Here is an 18305-nt window from a genome sequence, read left to right as displayed (position 1 = left end):
CTGCCGAATTCTGGTGGTTTTCTTCTTCAAGTGTCAAATGTTTGTCAGATGACCTGTCACAGCGTCCCTACTGCCTGACAGTGAAAACAGCAATTGGCAGAATATCTCATAATTGACAGGGAAAGAATAAAATCAGAAAGGTTTCCTTTAAAATTACTCGCTGTATATCATGAAAAAAGGAATTCATCCGCTCTGTGTTGAAGCCATCAGACGTGTTACTGTTGACTTCTGCTTTCCAAAATTCCAATTCCAATGAGCGCAGTCCAGCTGAGCAAACTGGACATCAGTTCAACATTAAATGAAGCGTTTGATACTGCAGGCTGCACCAACACACGGTTCTCCCGACTCGTCACGATGACGTTTCATCAGCGCCCCTCAGGACGTCACATACCGACCTTTTGCGTTGCTAAAGCGTCCTGAACAGCAAAATAATGAGAAAAGAAGAAGGTACAGGTGAAGGACGGAGCCTCTGTGGACGCAGACGCCACCACACACCTCTGGTGTTTCATGGTTGATGACTGAGAGGAAACATTAATTGTGTTTTGTCAGAGTCCTGCAGAGTTTGTCGGTCCATAACAGAAACTCCAGTTCAGTGATGGTCGGATAAATAATTTCATCTTTTAATAAACAGTTTTAGTTGTTGGTCTGAGACAAACAGTCGACAGTCCAACTGTTTCTAGACTCATTTCTTCTGTTTGTTCTGCTGATTAACAAAACATATTTACTGTTGTAACTCAGGACAGTTTCTAATTTAAAGTCTCTGCTTCTTTTTCTTTGATTGATATTTGTTGTTTATTTTTTATTATTAATTAGTGGTAAACTTGAGCATCAAACCACATTTATTATCAAATATTAAAAAGCGAAAGCTGAAGATCTGAAACAGGATGTGAAGATAGAGCCACAAAGTAACTAAGTACCAACACTTAACTACTGTACTTTTTTTTTTTTTTTTCAGGTACCTGTACTTGAATATCTATTTATTTATTTTTCTGGTAACGTTTTACTTTTCCTCTCTACGTTACGACACAAATATCTATATTTTCTATTCTTCACATTTTCAAAACAGGCTCCTTACTTCAGTTTTAATGCAAAATGAAAACAACGTAAAAAGACATAACAAAACAAAAACAACAAATAAGGAGACAAAAACGTTACTTTACTTTTAATGCATTTGAGGTAAAATATCGCTTTATGATTATTTTGAAACAATATGAAAAATGACATAAGATGTGAAAGACGTAACGGGACAAAACAGACGTAACAACATGGAAAACTACGTAAAGTACGTATCAAGACAAAAACACATAACAACACAAACAAGACATTATGAAAAACAAAGTAAAAGATATAAAAGGACCAAAAACTATGTTGAAGATGCAACAAAACAAAAATTATTGTTACAAGATGAAATAAGAGTAACATGATGTAACGAGACAAAAAGTCGCAAAAGACATAAATGATGCAACAAGATGAGAAAAGACATAAAAAGGCAAAAATAACTTAAAAAACAAAAAAGTAACAAGGTGAGAATGAAAGAAGATAAAAAGACAAAAATGACACAATGAGACGTGAGAATCAGAAACAGTCAGAGGAAGAATCTACTGCAGTAAACAGACTGAATCAGTACTTCTACTTTTACTGTAGTATCTGTACTTCTACTGCAGTAAAGACTGTGTGTACCTCTGACGATCACATGACTCCTTGTTTTTATACTGAACACTTTATTCTGACGTGTACTTCCTGTCTGTCCGTCCCGCACACAGCTCCCTCCTCTGTTTCTCTTCCTGAACTTTCTGACATTTCGTTTCCTCGTCACAGAGAGTTTTTCTTCTCCTGAGTCGAGGCTCTGAGGACAGACGCTGCCGCTCGTCTGCTGCTCGGGTTGCGAAGCCCCTCGAGGCTCTGATGTGATTTGAGATATCAGGGTGCATAAATCAAACTCGTCCTCAGGAAACATCTGAGCCTGCAGATCCACACTGAGGCTGAGTTTGTGTGTAAAAACACAATAAAAACACAATAAACTGATGTGTGTTTGTCCACAGTTTGTCCTCAGAGGTCAGACATTTCTTCTGCAAATCTACAAAACAAAAACACACAAATGATGTGTTATCTTTTCTGTTTCTGAAATATTATCAGAATAATATCTGTCAAAATAACAGCAATGTGATTTTTTTTTTTTTTTTGTAGCCTGATTAATATTGTTATTATTATTATTATTATCAAATGTTGTTTTTAGTAGTTGTTACATGCTGCTGGTTGTGACACAAAAATCTAATTATCATTGCTGGCAGTGTTTAATTCAATGATTGATCCCTGAGAGGACGTGTGGACACAGAGGATCAGAGAAACACAAAGACAGCAACTAAAAACTGTCCATCACAAAACTAAACAACAGTCAAAAGCTTAAAAATACAAGTGGAAATAATAAAAAATACATAAAGAATCTAAAAACAACGGTTTGGATTCAGACTGTTTCTGCTCTCAGCTGAATTAAATTTGTATTTTTAAACAAGATTTTTTTTTGTTTGTTTGTTTTACTTAATTCTGATTATGGTGTTATTGTTCTGTTACTTCTTGGTCTCTGATTGGCTGCAGTGTAACGAATCAGAATCAGTTCTGGCAGGACGACAGAGAGGCGTAAAAATTTAACTCTCATCTTCATTTTCATTGTTTCGTCGTAAAAATATTTACAGTAAATGGAAATATCACACACACACACACACACACACACACCTTTAGTGTTTAAATTTTGTTTGTTTGTTTATTTTGTTTATTTCACCAAAATCTACATCAGTGATGCAAACAGATTAATAAACATAATCTAGTTATATATAAATAATAATAAATCAACATTAAAGACAAACGTAAAACACAAAAGCAACAATCTGTTTATCAAACAGAACTGAAATAATTTGGACTTTATGTTTTTGTGAATAACACATAAATATTACTCTGAGAAATTATTATGTTTTGAAATTAATTTCAAAATAAAATTATTCAGTGCAAAAAAGCAGGAGGAACATTAATCAACTTTAATCATTAAAAAAAATAAATTATGAATCAGACTAAAATTATGGAGTTTATTTCTGTTTTTAAACATTTTCTTCACCTTCAGAAACACAAAATGATTTTATTAAATAAAATTAAAACAAAGTTAGAAAACGATTAAAACAAATGATGAAAATATCAAATGTTTGTTTATGTTTATTTTTTAATGCACATTAATTAACATGTGACATAAATGTACCTGATTTAGTCACACAGGCTGATTTTCATCTGGCAGGTTGATCTATAATATATGATTATAAATTATGTAAGATTTAAATCGCCAATTAAAAAAACAGAAATCATTTTAAACCCTTTTGAAAAATAATAATGAGAACGAACTAAAAGAGAATAATGAAAGATAAAAATGATAAGGATGATGTCGTGATAATTAACCTCCTCTTCAGCGAGTGTTCGGAGCGTGTCTCCGCATCCTGAACGCTCGCCATCAGATTATCAGCTCACAGGTCAAAGGTCAGACGTGTGAAAGTGGCTGTTTGGTGTCACCCTCCCTCCTCCTCCTCCTCCTCCTCCTCCTCCTCCTCCTCTGGGAACATTAAAACCTTCAGCTCCTCCAGTTTTAAATCCTCCCTCTGAGACTCGACACACAAACTGTCTGCAGTCGTTCAGTTCAGAAACATGACGTCGCCTTCATGGACACAAAAACACAAATATTATCAACCGCTTTTTAAATTATCTTTTAATAATTTTATTAAAATAGAAAACTTTTTATCTCATGTTATACATTGTTGGAAAATCTTCTATACATTTATTTGCTTTTTGTTTTCATTTACTTTGAAATAAAAGAAAATATTTAATTGTTTTAACTGTTGATTTTTATTTTCTTTATGTTTTTATTTTCCATGTCTCTCTCTGCTCCTGTAAATCTCTTTACATTGACCTCCTGTCAGGATGCCGCTTATAAATAAATTACAAGCACAACTTGCTTTGCTCTTTAACACTTCATTGTTTATTGATCATTATTATTGATCATCTCATAAATGAATAAAATCAACCAGTTAAACAATTAATCAATGATTCTCACACAATTAATTGACTTAAACCAACATGATCAGTGGCATGAATTAATTGTGTCACACAGATACTAACGTGACAATTACTTTATTATTATTATTATTATTATTATTATTATTATTATTATTATTATTATTATTAATGTGTGACACTTGTTTGTTTTTAGATAGATCACTTGAAAAACAATTTAAAAAACAATAAAACTCATTATAAATAGGTTGAAAACAGGGTTAAGGCCAGACAAAAGACAAAAAGAGAGAATAAAAAAGATGCCAATAATAATAATAATAATAATAATAATAATAATAATCGTATAGTAACGTGGAGCGTGCCGAGAAATTGTCGGTAATAAATTAATTTTCATTTCGCACAACAGAAGAATTAATGAACCAAAGTTCACGAAATAAACTCAAACTGACTTCTGAAAACAAAATACAGATTTATCATTTTAAAAGTAAACATTTATTTACAGTGATGTGTTATATTTTGGACTTTATTAATATTATAAATAATAAAAATAAAACTCAAACAACCAACAAAGAAACAAATGAAAAAAAGAAACGAGACGCATTAAACATAAAACACCTTCACTTTGTATTTTCTTTTTATTGATCATTGATTAAAAGTTCGTCTGTAAAATAAATTATTTTTATATTCAGAGATTCAAACACGAGTTAATTTTGTGTTTTAATGAAATAAACTCTTACATGTTCCAGTCGCTGCTCAGTCTGTGAGGACGCGTTCACGACTGACGGTTAATTTCAAATTTCAAATTAAAGAGTTAAAGCGGCGGAAACTGTGAGATAATTCAAATAATTTAAAGTTTGTTTTAGGCGAATCATTAGAGAAGATCGATGTATTTAAAGTTCAGAACAGCGACAAACAAATTCAGTTCTAATTTGTGCGTAAATTAACAGATAATTAATGTGTTATAAACGTGTTTAAGAGATTATTTTCCCGTGTTGTGTGTGATTTTTTCTTTAGTCTGTCTGCGGAGCTGACGGTGATTTGATTGGTCGCAGCAGTTTCACATCGAGGCTGTAAAAGAAGAAAAAAAAGCGACATAAAACAGAAACAAAGCAAATCTCCATTAAAGCCTCTCAAACAGCAGCAGCTCTCAGCGGCTCCATTTGTCAGTGCAAATTGGTGAGGGGCCCCAACACACACACACACACACACACACACACACACACACACACACACACACACACACACACACACAGTGCGTAAAATGTTCCAACATACCTCCACAGAGCAGCGCGGCTCCGTCTCGACCCTCCCCGGGAATCAGGCTCCTCTTCTCGGCTCCTCTCGCTGCTTTTTGCCGCCAGATCAAAGTGACGTGTTGTGTTGGTTCACTGCGTCCATGTGAAGACGTGTCAATGAGACCTCACTGTCTGTCCCCCTCCTCTTCCTCCCCCCTGAGCCTCCTCCTCCTCCTGTGGTCATGTGATGGTGAAGAAGTGGCCCATTAATGAGGCTCCTCTCCGGGGGTCTTTTCTGCTCCTGTCACCGCCGTCCAGCCCGCACACACACGGACACTCTGGGACACTCCGGGACACTCCGGGACAGGGACATGGAGGCAGCAGCAGCAGCAGCAGCGGCGGCCGCGTAGCGCAGCTCAGCAGCGGGGCAGGAAGAGGACGCACAGCGCGCTGCACCTGCCGGGACACAGAGGAGGACAGAGAGGACACAGAGAGACACGAAGGAGGATTGTGGAAGTTTTCCTCAGAGTGCGGGACGCACAGAGCGGGACCTGCAGCATGCGGGACGGACAGCAGGCGGGTTTCTGTCCGTGCGTAACGGAGCTCTGAAGAGTTTGGAGGAGCCGTTTGGACAAAGTTTGGAGAAAGTGAGGCGAGTCTTTTCTTCTTCTTTTTTTTAAAAAAAATACTCTGATTTGGATTTTAATCACCATAAGTTCAGAACAGCGACAAAGAAATTTATTTTAGTTGTAATTTGTGCGTAAATTAAGAGATAATTAAGGTGTTTAAGAAATGATTTTTTTACAGACCCACAAAGACACAACATGAGGACAGTAAAAAACAGAAATAAAAATATATTTTCTTAGGAAATCCTTTCATCGTCAGTTCTTGACAGGATTTTAAAATCGGCTCCGTTCAACTGACAGTGTTCAGGTTTCTGCAGATTAGATTTAAGATTTAAAAAAAGCGTTTATGATTCAATTTAAGATTCATTTAACGTTCATACAGTTCGTTCATGGTAATGAGGTCGATGCTGGTTTCGTTTTGTTGTTGTTTCAGCTTCATCATTTCACATTTAACAGCGAGACTTAAGTTAATGCAACTTTATAAAAGTAAAACTGACTTCATAATTCATTTTTAAGACCTGTAAAAATATATTTAAGACATTTTAAACTCTAAAATCCAAATTATTGCATTTCAAACTTTTTGAGGAGCGGCAGAAACCCTGCTGCAGGATTAAAGAAGAAAACTGTTCTGCTCCAGTTTTAATTTGGGACGTTTTGGTAAAAGGCAGATTTTCCTCAAATGACAAAAAGAACAACAGAGTGTGTGTTTTTTTTTTTCTAAAGTCAACCTGCAGATCAGCAGGGAACAAACAGACACCACAAGGTGGCATTCACTGAACTCCAGGAAAACAGGAAACAAATCTTTTTAAAACCACAACAGCAGCGTTTCAGCGAGGCCATAAAGGTCTTAAATAATCTCAAATTCAATAATATTCAATAATTATTATGATTCAGTGGTTTTTATTTTCCATCATGTGTTCTGCACTCTGTTTTCATCCGTATTTATTATTTTTTAATCTCACTTTAACTTTACTCCTCATGTATCCTGTATTTTTCACCTAATTTTACATTAATTATAACAGTTTATGTTCATTCTGTCTTTCTATGTGAAGCACTTGGTGCAGGTAATGTCTTTGTGCTGCGTTTCTTGTATGATAGGTGCTACATAAATAAAGTTTGTTATTAATAGCACTTTTGATTGATTTGGTTATGAAGTTTACTATTATTTAATATTCACATTTTAGAAACTAAAACTAAAACTAAAATATTTGTTTAAAACATGACTGAGGAAGTCGATCAAAATCAATCTGCAGCAGTTTTTATAACTGAAGGTATTTAAAGACAGTAAAGTAACAATGAATAAAAGTCTCAGGTATTGTTACCATCTTATAAATTAAAAACAATGAATTAATCAAGTTTAATTCAATTTTTGGATTTGAGTTTTGGGTGAAACCTGCAGAAACATTAATGTGACGACACCTGAAACTGTGAGAAAATAAATACATAAGAATAATTAGCAGTTAATTTTCAGACAGATGCCTCAGAGAATACGTGTTGAAGATCTCATAAATGAAGAGAACGTCCTGAAAGAGAATTCAGTATATTTTTTGGAGCCTGACAGCCTTTAAACTTTTCTCCTTTGACTCTTCAGTGATATCGTTCTGTCTCGCACCGGAGTATTTTCAGGTCTCTGCAGAAAACCGGCTTCATGTCTCAAACAATCCAAACGCTTGTTCAGCTTTTTTAAACAGTCTTTTATAAATTTCCATCTAAACCAGAGGCGTCAAACTCCTGTTAGTTCCTGAGAAACAAAGTTTGATCTCACATGGTTCAGACCAGTAAAACCAGTACTTAGTAACTTTCATTAATTGTGAACATTTTCATAATTTACTTCTTTACACTAAAAAAGCAAAAATGAAACATCCATTTACAAACAGGTGACAAAAAGACGGAGACGTCTTAATTTCAACAATATCTCAGTTTTTCATATTCAGTCAGTTTACTGTCAGAACATGTTCAGCAAACATCACAGCAGATCTAAGAATGCACAAAACAGTCGTCATTTACAACTGAACAACCATATTTTACCTTTTCATGCTTTGTATAACTTGTTCAGACATAAAATTTTCTTTTAATTTTCAGACGTTCACTCCTGTGTCGTAACGCTGCATCACAACAATCACACAACATCAAAGTCCTGTCTGACAAAAACAGAACAAAATCAGAAAGTTTAATAAAAATCTTTAAATATGACCACAACCAGTATTCACTGTTCTTTCAGAGAACTCTGTTCTAGTCTGTAATTAACGACTGTTCTGCAATTTTTTACACTTTGCAAAGTTGTTCAGTGGACTAGATTGGACCAATCAGAAGGCTGTTTCTGACACATCTGACACCCCTGATCTACAGCTTTATTATCTCTGTAGAACCCCTGCACGTTCTTCATCATTTAATACAGTCCTTCAAAATAAAATTATTTAGTTCATAGTTCATCAAAATTCTTTTTCATAGAGAGAAATTCAGATTTGAAAACAGACAGTTTAATACTGAGAATATTAATAATATAAAGTTTTAAGGAAAAACAAATTCTTTACACATAAAACACAGCAATAAAATACACAGTAATATATGAATAAACAGGGAGGCACCAGGAATGAAAGAGTTCTGAAACTTAGAAACAAAATCAAATGTAACAACTGACAAATCAATCTGTGCAATAAAACTTAAAATAAAACTGTGCAATACCAAAGTGCAGCGTAACTCAAGAGAATTAAAATTAAAATAAGCATTTTAATAAAAATAAGTGTTGAGACGTGATTTAAAAGAAGAACGTGCTGCAGCGAGCCGGAGTTCCTCAGGCCGGTCGTTCCACAGCCGAGGAGCTCCGACAGCCAACGTTCCGTCTCCTTCAGTCTGAGGTGGGAACAGTCAGCAGGTTCCTGCAGCAGGATCTGAAACTGCTGGTTGATATGAGGACATGACTTCAGATAGATTCTCATCCTGGAAAAGTAAGAAGTCAAATCTAAGATCAGTCCTAAAACAAACAGCAGCCACTGTCAGATCATTAAAACTGGAGGATTGATTCTCTGTTTTCTTGATTTTTTTTCTCTGCACCATTCGAAGTTTCTGATTTCTGATTCTGACCTGTTAAAGACGGTTACAGTCACTCGACTGTGAGGAGATAAAAGCCTGAATGATAGAAAAAATGATTTCTTTTTCTAACATTTAAACTTCAACACGCTTGACTCTACATGACAGCTTAATGATTTTTTTCAAATATGTATTTATTTACAGACTGCATGCATCTGGTCTGTCCATCAGAAAGATTTTTCTTAATGTCTTCAGAGTCACAGAAAAATAACAATAATCCATGAAATCAGGAGATTATCTTTAATCAATTTGAATCAGGTTTGTTAAAAGCGTGACTGAATAATGTTTGTTCATCTGTGCGACCATGTATTTGCAATATAACAAAAAACAACAGATAACAAGTACTGAAGAAATCTTTTAAGTTTTAACTCTCGCAGCAAAATTCAATGCATGTTAACTTATTGTCATGACATTTTGTTCAATGTGACAACAAAAACATCTAGAATGATCTTCTCTAAAAGTTTTATTCACTTTAGAACGGTCTAATTTGAATATCTTCTCAGAGGGAATTTATATGAAGGGGACAGTTCAGATTATTTGAAGTGTGGTTCTATGAGGTTCTTCTCCACAGTCAGTGTGGTACCTTCAATAGATGGAGGTCAGTTTGGAGAAGCAGCAGGAGAACCACTGTAGGAAGTTAACCAGTGTCCTGCTGCAGGGTCAGCAGTATTTTAGACACCAAAAACATCAATGTCAGTTTAAGTGTACACTATATTTAGAATATTTTTACCTCTTAACCTTTCTGTCAGACACTTTTCTGACAGGAAACAACTTTGACATAAGACAAATATTTGCTGCCTCCATCTGTTAGTTTCTTTGTGTTATTGTGTAATTTTGGTATTTTAAAGGGTTAGTTCAGATTCATTTAAGTAACACAATAGCAGAAACTAAAAAAGTGATCTAGGCAGCAGCAGACCAACAACTCCTGTGCTCTGTGAGCTAAAATTACTGATTTTGTCAATGGAGTTTGGTTGGTTTGTAGAGAGTGGTTTCCTGTCAGAAAGGCTTGTCTGACAGCAAGATAAAGCAGTGAAAACTGATAACAGGTGTCTAAAATCTGTGTTTTGCTGACCCTGACCACAGCAGGATGTTGCTTAGCCTCAAACTGGAGGTGCGTCGACCTCCATTAACTGGAGGTAACACACTGACTGTGCAGAGGAACCTCATACAACCACACTTGAAATAATCTGAAATGTCCCTTGAATCAGTTTAAATATCCTCTCAAAATGATGTTATACAAAGATATTTCACTCTTTCTTTCTTCCAGACTACCTGCATTGTGACAGGATGTGCTGGAAAAGTCTTATTCTAGTTTATTTAATATCCTGAGATGTTACCAAACTATTTATACGTTTAAATAAGTGCAGCCGTGAGATTGCTGGGATTGACAGAATTAACAGTATATCATCTGCATATAGATTTATATGAAGTGTGGCGGCTCTGTGAAGGAGCTTTCTACAAACCCTTCTTGGGAAAAATGGACCAATGAGAGAAGAACTCCTTTGAGGCTCATTTCCAGTATTTTGGCAAATAACGTCTGATCATTGTTGAGCAGAATGAGACCTCTGGTCTTTGCAGGGTTTCGGGTTTGTTGAATGACAGCTGTCATCATTATACATCATTGTATGGAGTCAGTGCATCGTGAAAATGTTTACAGAACTCAACCCTAAATCTGTCCTCTGCAGGTGTCTGTCCATCAAGGCAAGTCTTTCTGCAGACTGAACTCATCGCACTCCGGTCCGCTCCGGTTCAGTCCGGATCAGCAGAACCATGCCTCGCCCGGGGAGGAACACGTACAGCGACCAGAAGCCTCCGTACTCCTACATCTCCCTGACGGCGATGGCCATCCAGAGCTGCCCGGAGAAGATGCTCCCCCTCAGTGAGATCTACAAGTTCATCATGGACCGCTTCCCGTACTACCGGGAGAACACGCAGCGGTGGCAGAACTCGCTTCGTCACAACCTCTCCTTCAACGACTGCTTCATAAAAATCCCCCGCAGACCCGACCAGCCGGGGAAGGGCAGTTTCTGGGCGCTGCACCCGAGCTGCGGTGACATGTTTGAGAACGGGAGTTTCCTGCGGCGCAGGAAGCGTTTTAAAGTGGGCGGCATACAGGCCGGCACGGACCCACTGGCACCCAGCAAGCCGCATGACGCCGCTCACTACCTGCAGCAGCAGGCCAAGCTGCGACTCAGCGCGCTGCACGCTGCCGCGCACCTCCCGCAGATGGCGGGCGGGTACAACCTGAGCCCGGTGTCACAGCCGTCCGGCTTCAAACACCCATTCGCCATCGAGAACATCATCGCCAGAGAGTACAAGATGCCGGGCGGGCTGGCGGCCTTCTCCACCACCGGGTACCCGCTCCACAACCAGCTGAGCCCAGCCTGGCCACACATGTACGGCTCTGGGATGATGGACACCGCCGCTCCCATCTCCATGGCGACCAGCGATTACTCAGCCTACGGTATGCCGCTCAAGTCCATCTGTCACAGTGGGCAGACACTGCCCGCCATCCCGGTGCCCATCAAACCCACACCCACCTCCATGGCGGGCTTGCCGGGGCTGCCCACGCACATCCCGGCTTTCCTCGCGAACTCGCCACAGTCTTTGAGCCCGACGTCCCCACAGACCGCCACTGGCCAGAGCAGTCCTGTTGCGCCCGGAGAAGCGCTGTCGTCCTCGGCCTCTGCGGCGTTGCAGTCAGCGGTGGCGGTGCACTGACGGGAGTCTGACTCTGATCTCTTTTTATAAAAGTTGTTAAAAAAAAGGGAAAAAACAAACTCCAAAGCAGAATTTCACCTGGCAGTCGTGAGGACGTGCGTGAATTAAAATTTTTGTTGTGTTTTTTCATCCATCACAGCCTGAATGAACATTTTCATGGTGTAAAGAAACTGCAGGTTGACCTCTGACCTCCACTCAACGGCTATAACAATTAGATCGATTTGTTTTTCCCGTGAATCAGTTTTATTTTCAGAGCCAGAAACAAAAAAAATCATTTTATTCAGTTTAAATGTTTTTCCTGCACATTCCTCCACAGACTGACTCTGTGTGTTCCGGGTCGCGTTGTGACAAATGATCTGGATCTTTTGTGTTTGCAGCCTTTTCTTCTCGAACTGAAAGAAAACTCGTAGATTAATGACTTTTTAAGATTTCTTTCTCTTCACTGACGCCTCTCTGCTGCTCCTGAAACAAAAGTTCAACCCAGAGGGAAGATCATTTCTTCCGCTTGCAGGATTTTTTTCAACAAAACTCGAGAGGAAAACCTTCACAAAAATGCAAACTATGGCATTTGGTAAACCAAATAAACATCCAGTCTTTTTCTCCTAATTTTAAAATGTTTTATAATCCATATGAACAATCGCAGAGATGAGAGGATGAAATAAGACTTGAAATCATATATTTATGTCAGACGTTTAAAAAGAAAACCCACATGAGAGATTTGACCATGAATGCAAGGATTTACTGTCTCTGATGCACTTTTTAAAAAAATGAAATCTAGATGTTTTTTATTCGGTAGCCGACAGCCATGTTGCTTTAATTTAAAGTTTTGTTTTTTTTAAAAAAAAGCTGTAAATTGACCTGCTGTCTGTGTTTGTACTGCTGCATGCAACAAGTCAGAATAATTCAGTGTTTGTAAAATATTTTGGGGGCTGAAAGTATAAAGCATGAACATGAACAATGGGCTTTTTATTCCCTGCGCTCTGTCTGCTCATCCACATCCATTAAAAAAAACCTTCCTGGAAAAAATATACAAAAAAAAAAGGTCTGTTATTCACCTGCACACACACACACACACACACACCGAGTTCATTTCCTCCAGTGTCTCATTTTAGGGAATTTCTTCTTCACATTTAAGGTAAAAAAATATTAATTTTTACTCCATTAATCCAACAGCTGGAGGTGCCTGTGGAAGTATACTGAGGTTTGATTCACTGAAAAAAAAAAAAGGGAAGACTTCTTTGATTTCAGCTTCTTAAATATGAATATTTTTGGGTTTTGAACAAAATAAGACATGTTCAACATTTTTCACTTTTTTCTGATATTTAGGACAAATCACTAATTGATTACTCAAGAAAATAATGAACAGATTAATTGATAATGAAAACAATTAGTGGAGCAAAAATGTGGAAAAATGTCTAATATGTGCTCGCCATGTTTGCTCCACATATTTTTCCTCTGACAGGATTAATTGATCAATTAATTGGTTTGATTTGTTTTGATTTCAGCTTCTTTAATGTGAATATTTTCTGGTTTCTTTACTCCTTTATTAAATTAAAGTGAATATCTTAACATGACTGTAAATACACTGTCATGTTGAAATTACTGTAATATTTTATTAAATTTATGTTCCACCTGGTGAAGATTGTTCTCGACATGCAGGAACGTGCCGTTCTGTCTGTAAATCCTCCACCTGATCTGAAGGCTGGAAAATCCCCCAAACTTAAGGAGCGAAACGTTCATCTACAGTCGAATGTGTCACGTTGAAATTTTACAGTAAATCATCATAAATGACCTGTTACACTGCACACTGTTTAAATAAATATAAGGAATGACAAATATTTTAAAAATTAAAAAATAACACACCTTAGGATGCTGTATTCGACCAATCAGAAGTGAGTATTTAGAAATGACATATGCCTATAATCAATGAATGTTACTTTAGTAATTATTCCACATCTTTACTTTTCATTTAAACATTCTTAAGATAAGATGAGATATTCCTTTATTAGTCCAACAAATTAATGATGTTACAGCAGCAAACTGGATAGAACAAATATAAAAAAGTGTCAATTAAAAAAAAAAATCTAAAAATAAAGCAAGAGGAAATATATTTTAAAAAAGAACAATTTAAACACATGTATACAGAAACAGACGGGAAATATAAGAATAGGAGCAGTACAGACAGGAGACTCTGCAGAGGGAACCTGATGCACACAGAATGATGATAATACAGAAATTAAAATTCACCTGATGTTTCACTGATAATACACCTTTCAAAAACGAATATGACCAGCAGTTATGAAGTGTTATGATACTTCAGCTTACAAGGCATCATAAAGTAATACAGGACAGTATAATGTGTTTTGATCATTATTATTATAAAACACAATTAATATTCATGAGTGCCTGTAACTATAATCATTCAGTGCTATGAGCAGATTTTAACAGATTATAAGTGTGTATAATGCATTATAAACAGAGAAAGTGTTGCTCTGATTTCTACAAACTAAAATGAAGAACTCTTGATAAATAATAAATTCATAATAAATGTCATCAGTATGTTTATTTTATTAACTGTATGCATGGGCGTGATATGATTGTTGTTTGGTCTGGCTCGGGTTAAAAATGTGAACTACAACAAAACATCTTCACCATCCTGGGAAAAAAGGCATAGAGTATGCTCAGTGGCAGTTTCAGGATCAATAAAGTTCAATATATCAGATCAGATTACTCTAACATTACTAGTTAAAAGTAAAGTGGTGGAATCTAAGTACATTTACTAAAGTAATTTGAGGTTCTTAACTTCAGTATTTCCATTTTATGCAAAGTTATACTGTACATTTATCTGACAGTTTACATACTAAACATGATCAACTTGATGATAACATGATCATGTTTTATATTTATTGTGTAAAATACATGAAACTACCAACATTATATAAAATACTTCAAATCAGCTCGACACTTATCAAGTGCACAGTAAAATATTAATGATACAGGAATACATCAGTTATAATAATCCAATAAAAGATCATCTTTTCAGCGTTCTGGGCTGGTGATAATTAAATACTTTTACTGAAGAAGTATGTTTAATGCAGGACTTGTAATGGAGTATTTTCACCATGTGGTATTACTACTTTGACATAAATGAAGGATCCAAATAATTCTTCCAACTCTATGAAAACTGACAGTGCATCATTTTGATTAGGACCTCAACCATTAATTGATTTTTTTTTTTAAATTAACTGATTGTCTGAGTAATTTTTTAAGAAAAAAAAGTTCAAATTCTCTGCTTTCGGTTTCTTAAATGTGAATATTTTCTGGTTTCTTTCCTCCTGTCTGACAATAAACTGAATATCTTTGAGTTGTGGACAAAACGAGACATTTGAGGACGTCATCTTGGACTCTGATCAACATTTTCTGACATTTTATGGATCAAACAACAACAAGTTTAAAGTTAGAAAGTCTTTGTTTATTTTGAGTTTCCTGGTACACTTCAGGTTCTCAGAGATCACTGTGTGTGTTACTGTGTGTGTTTCCGTGTGTGTTACTGTGTGTGTTACCGTGTGTGTTACTGTGTGTGTTACTGTGTGTGTTACCGTGTGTGTTACTGTGTGTGTTACTGTGTGTGTTTCCGTGTGTGTTACTGTGTTTTTTTCTGTGTGTGTTACTGTGTTTTTTTCTGTGTGTGTTACTGTGTGTGTTACTGTGTGTGTTACTGTGTGTGTTTCCGTGTGTGTTACTGTGTGTTTTTCCGTCTGTGTTACTGTGTGTGTTACTGTGTGTGTTACTGTGTGTGTTACCGTGTGTGTTACTGTGTGTGTTACTGTGTTTTTTTCTGTGTGTGTTACTGTGTGTGTCACTGTGTGTGTGACTGTGTGTGTTACTGTGTGTGTTTTTGTGTGTGTTACTGTGTTTTTTTCTGTGTGTGTTACTGTGTGTGTTTCCGTGTGTGTTACTGTGTGTGTTACTGTGTGTGTTACTGTGTGTGTTTCCGTGTGTGTTACTGTGTGTGTTACTGTGTGTGTTACTGTGTTTTTTTCTGTGTGTGTTACTGTGTGTGTCACTGTGTGTGTGACTGTGTGTGTTACTGTGTGTGTTACTGTGTGTGTTACTGTGTGTGTTACTGTGTGTGTTACTGTGTGTGTTTTTGTGTGTGTTACTGTGTGTGTTTCCGTGTGTGTTACTGTGTGTGTTACCGTGTGTGTTATTGTGTGTGTTTCCGTGTGTGTTACTGTGTGTGTTACTGTGTGTGTCACTGTGTGTGTGACTGTGTGTGTTACTGTGTGTGTTTTTGTGTGTGTTACTGTGTTTTTTTCTGTGTGTGTTACTGTGTGTGTTTCCGTGTGTTTCTGTGTGTGTGACTGTGTGTGTTACTGTGTGTGTTTCTGTGTGTGTTACTGTGTGTGTTTCCGTGTGTGTTACTGTGTGTGTTACTGTGTGTGTTACCGTGTGTGTTACCGTGTGTGTTACTGTGTTTTTTTCTGTGTGTGTTACTGTGTGTGTTACTGTGTGTGTTACTGTGTTTTTTTCTGTGTGTGTTACTGTGTGTGTTTCCGTGTGTTTCTGTGTGTGTGACTGTGTGTGTTACTGTGTGTGTTTCTGTGTGTGTTACTGTGTGTGTTTCCGTGTGTGTTACTGTGTGTGTTACTGTGTGTGTTACCGTGTGTGTTACCGTGTGTGTTACTGTGTTTTTTTCTGTGTGTGTTTCTGTGTGTGTTACTGTGTTTTTTTCCGTGTGTGTTACTGTGTGTGTTACTGTGTGTGTTACTGTGTGTGTTACTGTGTGTGTCTGCAGCATCACATTTCTCTCCTGGCGCGTCTGTTGAGTTTAATCGACTCTCTGCTGCAGTTTCTCTACCCGCTGAAAGCCGACAGACAGCTCTTCTTGCAGAGAGAAAAGCTCGTGTGAAGAGTTTTTTCATTGTGTCGGAGTGACGGCGGTCTGGTGTGTAAACACTGGCCGGTTTGTGGAGAGCTGCTGAATTAGCAGCAGGCAGCGTCTGGGCGGCCGTAAGGGATTAGCCAGTTAACACTTCCCTGGTGCCAAACACAATTGTGCGCCGTCAATGTGTATAGGTCTTTGAGTGTGTTGCCGAGAGACGGCGACTGTTACCGTAAAAATGTCAGTTTCTGAACGCCGCCCCTCCTGAGCTTTGTGACCACACACAAGTAAAACAAATGACATTTAAACAGGAAAACTCGCCTGCTGCTGTTGACATTCCTGCTCACAGAAGAAGAAGAAGAGAGGAGGAAGAAAACTGAAACACTTATAATACAGTCTTAATATTTGTTGTTTGTCAATAACTCCAAAAACAACAAATGTGACAAATGTGGGTTATATCAGTGACGTGTGCGTCAGACATTTGTTGTTATGAACCTTCATTGTCACGTGGTTAATTTAGTAAAAACAGTCCTATTTATGTTTAGTAGGTTCAGGAAAAGATCACAGTCTGTAACCTTTACGATCAAAAGAGACATTTTTGGCGAAAAAAAGAAAAAAAATCTGTCTGGAGCCACAACTGTTACTATGGTTACAGGGACGCTCTGTGTCTCTGTCGCTCTGAAACTTTGTGACAACACAAGATGAGAACAAGTACACAAACAACACAGGAGGAAGACGGGGCAGGTGGTAGACAACGCTAGAGCGGTGATTTACAGTGGTGGACCTCGCCACTGTAAATGTATAACTGCAGTTTATCAGACCTGGATCAAGTTACAAGCTAATGCTAACACAGCATTATTCAAGCCAAGGGCCTAAAACCCTTTATAATGATAATAACATTCACTCTGCTTGAACCTGCAATAACTGATTTTTAAGCAGAAAAAAAGTGAACATATCAATCAGTCAAACTTTATTTATAAAGCACAAGTCACACATCAAATCCAGCTGCAAGAACGTACTGTAAAAAGAACTTTAAAAAAAAAAAAGCATGTGTTTAAATAACATCAGTAAAAACATTTTAAAAAAGAATTAAATAAATGAATAAAATAATCTATAAAAAAGAAGATTAAGATTACAGTAAAATTAGGGTTAAAATCGACCACACTCAAAAAGGTAGAACCATAAAGGGTTCTTCCATGTTCTTTTTTGGTCCCTGGTAGAACCTTTTCTAAAGGTTTCACTTGGAACCCTTTGAGAGAGTTCTGCCTAAAAATAGAAAGGGTTATACGCAGAACTATTTGTGAAAGGCTCCACCCAGAAAGCCCTATGAGAGGTTCTATAGAGAACCCTTCTATGGTGTAATAGTTCCACCCAGAACCTTCTCTGGGGCATCAATTTAGAACTGTTCCACAAAGGGTGCTAACAAGGGGATTCTACCGGGAACCTTTTTATGAGGGTTTTATCTAGAACACACTCAGGAGGTTCTGCTGGGAACCTTTCGTATTACAATGGTTTTATCTTGAACACACTCAGGGGGTTCTATCAAGAACCTTTTTATATTCCAAGGGTTTTATGTAGAATACACTTAGGGGTTACACCAAGAATCTCTTATATTCCAAGGGTTTTACTTAGAACCCACCCAGGGAGTTCTACTGAGAACTTTTTTACATTTCAATGGTTATATCTAGAACCCACCCA

At 37.2% G+C, this 18305-nt stretch overlaps 1 protein-coding gene and 1 long non-coding RNA gene across 3 annotated transcripts; one reads left to right on the top strand and one right to left on the bottom strand.

Moving 5' to 3' along the window:
- Nucleotides 1-964: 964 nt before the first annotated feature.
- On the bottom strand, nucleotides 965-5453 carry LOC146332431 (uncharacterized). Its single transcript, XR_014772669.1, has 3 exons — nucleotides 5326-5453; nucleotides 3442-3694; nucleotides 965-2077 (listed from the first exon to the last, which is right to left on the bottom strand). It is a non-coding gene; the product is annotated as an uncharacterized LOC146332431 (long non-coding RNA).
- A 170-nt stretch (nucleotides 5454-5623) lies between these two features.
- Nucleotides 5624-12554, top strand: LOC146332430 (forkhead box protein B1-like). Of its 2 annotated transcripts, none has more exons than XM_084745490.1 (2): nucleotides 5624-5932; nucleotides 10687-12554. In XM_084745490.1, the coding sequence occupies exon 2, from the start codon at nucleotides 10772-10774 to the stop codon at nucleotides 11720-11722; it is 951 nt and encodes a 316-aa protein (XP_084601616.1). In that variant the 5' UTR covers nucleotides 5624-5932; nucleotides 10687-10771; the 3' UTR covers nucleotides 11723-12554. The 2 variants fall into 2 exon arrangements, with proteins under 2 accessions (XP_084601616.1, XP_084600933.1); XM_084744807.1 differs by having other exon boundaries at nucleotides 5624-5937.
- The last annotated feature ends 5751 nt before the right edge of the window (nucleotides 12555-18305 follow it).

The sequence above is a fragment of the Lutjanus erythropterus genome, chromosome 1 (assembly GCF_056507025.1).
Source record: "Lutjanus erythropterus isolate fLutEry1 chromosome 1, fLutEry1.hap2, whole genome shotgun sequence".
NCBI lineage: Eukaryota > Metazoa > Chordata > Actinopteri > Lutjaniformes > Lutjanidae > Lutjanus > Lutjanus erythropterus.
The sequence above is the reverse complement of the archived record's forward strand: the minus strand, read 5'-3'. Positions and strand labels throughout refer to the sequence as shown.